The sequence below is a fragment of the Glycine soja genome, chromosome 6 (assembly GCF_004193775.1).
Source record: "Glycine soja cultivar W05 chromosome 6, ASM419377v2, whole genome shotgun sequence".
NCBI classification, from domain to species: Eukaryota; Viridiplantae; Streptophyta; class Magnoliopsida; order Fabales; family Fabaceae; genus Glycine; species Glycine soja.
Window position 1 is genome coordinate 31,407,546 of NC_041007.1, and position 8,062 is coordinate 31,415,607.

Genomic DNA, 8,062 nt, shown 5'->3' on the forward strand with positions numbered 1-8,062 from the left:
TATAGATTCATCTTCCCGCATTATTAATGTATCAAAATCCTTCCACAAAGATTGAAGTTTAATAGAAATTACCTTGTCTGTGCCTTTAAATTCATTTTTCAGAGTCTCCCACGCCTCTTTTGCATTTTTTGCTTGCATGATTCTTGGAAATATCTCTCTACTAACTCCTTGTTGGATGAATAGCATAGCCTTAGCATCATGTTGCTTGTTTTGCATGTACTCCTTTTGTTTTGCTGCTGTCCACGTAGCCAATTCTTCTTGGCTTTCTGGGACTGGATAGCCATTCTCTATAACATCCCACAAGTCTTGTGAGATGAATAGAGTTTCCATTTGGATGCTCCAATAATCATATGCTTCCCCATTAAATATGGAAACTAAGGTTTGGTTATAGTTGAAGGTTGGTGGGCTAGGTGATGTAGCAAAGGCCATAGGATCAACACTACTCTGATGCCACTGATAAGATATGGGGCATGGTTATGCCTTTTTTCTATGGAAGTATATGGTAGAAATGATGGGAGTAGAAAGAGGATGAGTTTTTAGAAAATTGACACCTTAACTTAAATTGTGCTTATTAGCTTCTTTACTTACATTACATGACTTGCTACAACTTATGCCTTTATATAGGTTACGTAGGTGATTTCTACACACTTCTATACTACTTAATCCTAGAGTCTTCTAGACTCATCTATCATCTACCATCCATCTCTAATGTTCTAGGTGCTTCTATGACTTTAGATAATAAGATATTTTTCTACATCCATCAAGAAGTTTCTACACACTACAACATCTCCATAGGTGTAAAACTCTCTAGATAATGGACCACCAATTATACATCTACAGTTTTCTAGATTAATCTTCAACACTCCCCCTTAATCTAGAAAAGTCTTGAACTCCAAGCATATCTCTGAATTTGATGAACTTCTCTGTTGCAATTGGCTTGGGGAAGATGTCTGCTAATTATTCTTCAGTCTTGCAGAACTCCATTTTTTTTATTTTTTTTACCAAAAATCTATATTGAATCAAATTAATGGTTGTTGTTAAATTAATAATAAAAAAAATGATTATAAACTGTTCAAACATTTTTTCTTTAAAAAAAATTGTTAGCCAAATCAATAATTGTTGTAAAATTAAAATTTTGATCTAATGACCAACAAACGTTTAAGTATAATAGACATTTATTGAATCAAAGAACGACTTACAAATTAAAATTTCCATCTAAACGATGATAAATCTTTAAGCTTCCTTTACACATCAATGACTATTGTGAAAATAGCTGGTATATTTTCAAGCTTCCTTTACATATTATATATAGAAGATATATAGATTAGGACCAAAAATTTATTCTTATCCCAAAGGGTCTAATTTAGTTGATTGAGCATTCTCTATTATAATGTTCAATTCCTACCAATAAAAAAAAGTTCTTATTTATTATGTAAAGGAATGAAGATGGTATTTAATGGGCAAAATAGTAGAAGCTGAAAAGCCAAGCATGAATAATAATAATAATAATAATAATAATAATAATAATAATAATAATAATAATAATAATAATAATAAAATTGAAATATCTGCATATTTGTTTTGGGTCCCTCCCAATCTTCTAAACCATGCTCAGGCCAGCCCTAGTTCCATACTTCCAGCTGGTAAATTAGACCTTAGCCTTCCTATGAACCAAGGACTAAATTAGATGCTCAGGCGAAGTACTCTTCAGGGACATAAAATTTTAAGCCAATGGCCTGAAATCATTGAAAATTAATAAATTAGACCATGAACACGCCGTGCTGCTTAAGGTATTAATAATATTCACAGCTGGATGAAGTACACACCCACAAATATGAAAATAATCAGAGATAGAGAGAAAAATGAGCTCAAATTATGCGTTAAGTCATGCCTTATTCATTTAACCATAAGATTTTCTTATAAAAACGGACCATTTTCTAAATGGCGCTTGAATCAGTCAAGAATAAGGGTGTTAAGCATCAAGTATAAAAAAAGTCATTAAGTTAACTTCAATGGCTAAAATTGTTTAACTACCTCTGCAAATTTAATATCAGCATCACTGTGATCTGATTCTCTCCCGGCTGCATCACCAACATAAAAGGATCTACAACATAGAAAATGCATCTTGAACATTTTCATCATCCCTTCCTGGATAAAATATGGTATAATATTCTAAATGAAAGAAATAAAAAACTTTTGAATGGAAGAAAAACTAACTGATCCATATCAATGGCGATGCCAGAGTTGAAGTGTTGCTCCATAAGATGCCACATCCCTGGCTTGGGTTTGCGAAAAGGATCATCTTCCTTTTTGTCTGCTTTACCTGATTTACTGCCTACACCACAAGCTATATAAACCTGTATAGATAAAAAAAATATATAGATACTAGGTCAGCTTCTCATGCATTTCCTAAACATTTTCGAAAACAAATGGGCAACAAAGTCTTTCTTTTCCTCCTATACTCTGTGTTGAAGGTTTTCACAATGCACACTATGAGTTAGGATGCATCCATACACCTTATGAGTTATCAGTAGATCTGGACAAAATAAATAATGTGTATTCATTTTGTTTAGATCCAATGATAACTTGTACAAAGTGCATGGATACACCATAACTTAAAAGAGAGTATGCTAGAATTACTCTTGTTAAATAATGAATGAAACTTGCAAGTTGCAACTATGGAACTACTCAACAACAGACCTTTGACCTAAATTTTTATAGGTCAAAAAAATCATTGTGCAGTAATGTAAAGATACAACCAGTGTAGTTAAATAGTGGCCATGGCGGATTTTTTGCCAACCCCCATAGGCAATTTATGAAGGGAGGCCCAGTATAAGGTGCAATGGCATGTTTATATGGCAGAATTTCGGCCTTATGCCATGTCCCACCATTGATACCACTGAATACGACCAGTACTGAAGATGTTTGTTCTTGAGTCACAAAGGAAATGCACAATACTAACAGGAAGATTGCATTCACCAAGGACATGACAGGGACTTACTTAAAATGATTGATCAAGAATTTCCTTGAATGACAAACAGTTAAAAGGAAGCAAAAATGTCAAAGATGCCACAATTTAACTTCCTTCAGGATCACCTTTAAAATTATATTACCTTAAAAGTCGAGGTAAAATTTTATGTACTTAACTGTTGGAGGAAAAACAGTAAAAAAGTAAAAACAAGGTTACTAGGAAGATATTAGTTCTGACAAAGAGTATGAATTGCCTAGTAAAAATGTTTCACTTCAAATAACACCGAAAAATCCTAATTTACAATAAAATTGACCAAAAAAGAATTATATTATGGGTTAAGAAGTTAACAGCATCGTCAAATCTAATTACTATTTAACACAATAAATGATAATATGACAGAATATTAAAAAATAATTTTCAAATTCAGACTAACCAATACAATTTAAGATAAATTTCTTTGGTGACAATGGCAAAGATATTATACTGTTTGAAGATAAGAAAATATGTCACAAGACAGATTGAATATTTTTGAGTTTGAAAAACTGTCAACTTAAAGGGTGCTTTTGATGCATACTCAGGGACAACACACAAAAGTAGTGCGAGACAAGTAGGAATAGTTGTTGTGTTATTAGCTGTTTAATGCCCCAAGCACAGGACTAAAAATTTGTCTATCTGTCATTGTGTTGTGATAAGTACAAGACTGCTAGTACTAGGTAAAACAATGCACAGTTTATTCTAATACCCTTTATGTTGTGAATTGTTGCATATGCACTAGAGCATGGAAAATGAAGTGACAAACATTATTGGTCTTTCTCTCTTGTAATGCTGACAACATTTTCTCACCAGGTTTAGTGGGTAAAAAATTCACTGTTTTATTCCCTTGAGCTGCTTTTTGTCATGTACTTTTAAAACTCAAACAAGGTACAAATCTTTTGTACTATGCTCAGTGTGCTGGCTCTTATTTTTCAGCAAATCAATCATACATTCATACTCTAAATAGTAGTGATATCAACCATAAACCTGATTGCCTATTCCTACCAGGTGGAAAAACAAAGAAAACAACAATACTTAACCTATTGCGCAAAAGACACCATCTCTAATTTTAAGATCACCCTGCTTTTGTTTCACTAGTTAGTAAGAACATTCTCAACCAAGTAATTTTAAGCCCAGAAATGGAAAACACAGTAACTGAAGAAGAGTATGACAATTGTAACTCAACTAACAAAACCAATAATCCATAATTGAATTGTTGATAACAGCAGATACATCTGCTGTACCAAAAAAATTCACCTGAACTGGAACCTTCACTTTCTCAATAAAATTATTTAGACGTCCAATTTTTGAGTCCACAGCTACTTGCCTCTTATTCTTCCAACGTTCAATATTGGATTCATTGGTGAAAATTACCTGTAGTATACAACAAAAACAGAAGAGCATGCAACATATAAGATTTCATGCGGACAGCATTACTAAACAAGTACAAGTTCAAATTAGAGAGGGAGAGCATTAATACTAAAGTTCTAAAGTCAGCCAAATTTTTATAGTAGATATCAAGTATCTTTCCCCAAAATAGGGGACGCACCAACTTGTAGCCATCATTGTATAGGCTTTGTAGTTTATCAGGAATTGACGAATGCATGAGGGACCAAGCATTTTCACCCACTCTGAAAGAAGAGGATAAATTTCTTAACAATCACAAACTTATGATGTTTATAGCCAGTGACAATAATAACAATAACATCAGTTTGAAAGCATAATTTTGATAAAATATATCCAATCCATAGCACCACAAAAGCCAACAGAATTAATAATTGCAAAGTCATTTCAGATGCATAAATACCTTTTCACATCTGTGTTTGCAAGGCATCCATCAAAATCAAATGCAGCAATTTTACTTGAATCATACAGACCATCATCCTGTAAATTATCAGAGCAAAACCATATGTATGTATGTTCGTTTTGAATTTTTAACCAGACATATTTCACAAGGTTTACTCATCTACTGTCCAACCAAACAACCAAATCAAAACCAATTAAAACTATTAATCTATTAATCTCACCCGTTCAAGAAATATGACTGTTTGGAATGCCTTCCATTTTGGTAAAAGGGTAGCATCCTGAATCAGGTAATAATTTGATTAAACATAATATGAGCATAAGACATGAAATAGATCAGAATAGTAGAGAAAAATGTAAGCATGACAATGTCATAAAGTTTAACTATCAAGTATTAAAGCCATCATGAAACCAAACAGAAAAGGCCATAATCTTACCCTGTAATTGCTCTTGACATCAGAAACAGAAAATTTAATGTTCACCACAGCTTTAATATCAGGTGTGCACAACTGCAAGCAATAAACATGAAGAATAAAGAGAACGGCAATACAATCTAAGCAGGGATAAGGCATTTGAAGGAAAAAATATGCATTGGAAAACAGGATCATTAGGTGATGATCACAGATATAGTACATGTCTTAAACCTGATGTGACAGGTAACATTATGATTTTAATATTTATTAAGAATGTTTTAAAATTATAATTTAGTCCTTGTTTACTTTATCTTTCTACAGAAACTAGAAACTCTACGAGCCTCTCTAGCACCATGAGTTTGTGCTCTATCCTTAAGCATAGTGGTGAAACGAGATCACCTCAAACATGGAAGGCAAGTGGCGACAATTCCAAAAACTTGTCAAGCCCAGAGTTCTTCAGCACATATAAAAGTCCCAGTTGATTGCTTTTGAAATGGACTAGATACAGCAAATCCCATCCAAATATATTCACACATTTTGTTTGTCTGCTGATTATTATTTTCATGATCAGAATTAAAATCTGACACCGAACCTCTTAGAGGAGTTCAATTTGAATAACAAACGAGCTGATTTAAGTCATAGCAACTGTTTTTGAGAGGTCAGCCTGTTAAGGAATGTGCAGAAAATGAGCCAATAGCACTATCTAGGCATCATATGCTAAATCAAGAGGTAAATTGATTACTTGATGATGGGATATAAAATAAGCAATCTGAATATTTTGCTTGTGCTACTAGATTAGAATGTAACCAATGAACATCATGGTTTGGGGTAGTTGGTTCACAACTGCATGGGCTCCGGAGGAGGAATGGGCATCCAAATTTCAAAGAACAATCACTGTTGTGGCTTTCAATTCAACCATATCCTTGAATGTTGAGGAGTGACACCCAATAAGATGGAAATCAATTGGATTCCTCACACAGACATATGGTCAAGTTGTTGGACAGCCTTGGAAAGAACAAGGGTCCCGACTGGTCAATCTCAGAAACAAAGTTTACAAAAACAACTAAATAGGAATTAATATATATCAGTAAAACTAGTCATTTGTTCAAGTTACAAGTTTCACATCCCAGCCATTCATTAATCTAATAATACAGCTTACGATTCTAATTTCTAACAACTTGGACCACTGGTGGTCCATTTTCTTCATGAACCACCATATATAAATCCTGTAAAACAACCTAAACCTACACTCCATGGTTTCAGGTTCAACTGTTTACATTTTTTACAGACATTTAGTAAAGAATATCAAGTAACACAGTTTCATATAATTACAAAACAAAAAATCTCCAAAACATATTTCTTTATCAAAGCCACAATTCTAATATTTGGTTACAATATCTTCATTCAAGATCAAGAAATACCAAATACAATATGTAGCCAAAAAAATGGAAAACCTTCTTAACAGGAAGCATGAAACCACCCTCAACTCTCTCTCTCTTTCTAAGATATACAATATTTTTATCTAACCTTTAGTATTTGATACTCCAAAAACTCTTTCACCGTGTGTTCTTACCTTAAATCTCTTTGAATCATGTTCTTCAGTCTCTTGCGGTTCATTTTGTACATCTTCTATTGCATTAAGAACCTATTAAAGAATTGTAAAACGCACAACCAGTGTGAATAAGTTAGGACAAAACTCAAAAGGAAACAAAGTTTGTTTACTCTTAATAATGCAGACAAGTTAAAACAATAAGAAACAGAATAAAAATTCAAATAATAAAAAGAGAAACACATCAATCTAATTGGGTTATCACCTTCTCTTCAGACTTGTCATTCGGAGCATGGAATGCTTCCATTACAGTTTTACGGAGCAGAGTGTGAGTGAGTGAGTGAAGAGGCGGAAAGAGAATTTGGGCGAAATTAGGAACCGCAGAGGGTTATGAGTTTCGCGCCTCATGAAGTGCGGTTTCACGTTTATCAAAGGTCAAGATTTGCATATATGTTCCTTTTAAATAGAATCATATAAAATGACATAAACTGATATATTAATAAAAATGTGTATTCAAATTGGTGTTTGGATGGACTGGACAAATACTTCTTGCTTTTAATATATGAGATATCCATTTATGGATAAGTCTTACCTTATGCTACTTCTAGTCATCAAATTTATTGACTTACATGCAATAAAGGAGTTAACATAAATTTATACATTTGTTTTCATCAAAATATTAAGAGAGGTATGAATCGGCCAATATCTAACACAATTGTCTTTCGCACGGCTTGAATTGCAACATCATGATGCTTTTTTGACCGTGAACCTTTTTCAAATAGTTCAAGACATCCAACCATAACATTGTAAAATAATGAAGTGCTAGAAGCTTCATTGTTGCCTTTCCAAATTCCTCATCTGTCAATGTTTTCACTTTCTCCTTAGCATTAATGGTCCATCGACATAGAATATATTGTGAAGGGAGAGAATGGACATTTTTCTTTATGAATATTGCTAACACATGTCTACAGAGGATACCCAAAAACTCAAATAGATGACAACTACAACTTGCTTCTTTTGAATTCAAATGATGAATCAAATTGTAAGTTGTCTTCTCATTGTTAATTTCATGAACCTTTTATGTGGCCACTTTAGCAACAAAATTAACTTTCTTGAGACTAAACTTTTAAGAACCAACCTACTCATCCTAAAATATTCTAAACATTTTTCTTGTATAAATTTTTTAAGCTTCTTCTTCAATGGGATAAAAAGGTCTAAAAAATGACTTTGAATTCAATGTCTTGAAAGTCTTTTCTCTTTCCTTGTTATAACGTGAATCTTGAACCTTCTTGT

General features: G+C 33.0%; 1 protein-coding gene across 2 annotated transcripts; it reads right to left on the bottom strand.

The window, feature by feature from the left end:
• Window positions 1–1,530: 1,530 nt before the first annotated feature.
• Window positions 1,531–7,219, bottom strand: LOC114416780 (polynucleotide 3'-phosphatase ZDP-like). Of its 2 annotated transcripts, none has more exons than XM_028381788.1 (10): window positions 7,035–7,219; window positions 6,794–6,865; window positions 5,245–5,316; window positions 5,032–5,088; window positions 4,812–4,888; window positions 4,485–4,635; window positions 4,262–4,378; window positions 2,218–2,357; window positions 2,035–2,104; window positions 1,531–1,736 (listed from the first exon to the last, which is right to left on the bottom strand). In XM_028381788.1, the coding sequence occupies exons 1-10, from the start codon at window positions 7,074–7,076 to the stop codon at window positions 1,692–1,694; spliced, it is 843 nt and encodes a 280-aa protein (XP_028237589.1). In that variant the 5' UTR covers window positions 7,077–7,219; the 3' UTR covers window positions 1,531–1,691. The 2 variants fall into 2 exon arrangements, with proteins under 2 accessions (XP_028237589.1, XP_028237590.1); XM_028381789.1 differs by having other exon boundaries at window positions 4,554–4,635; window positions 7,035–7,215.
• Between the last annotated feature and the right edge of the window lie 843 nt (window positions 7,220–8,062).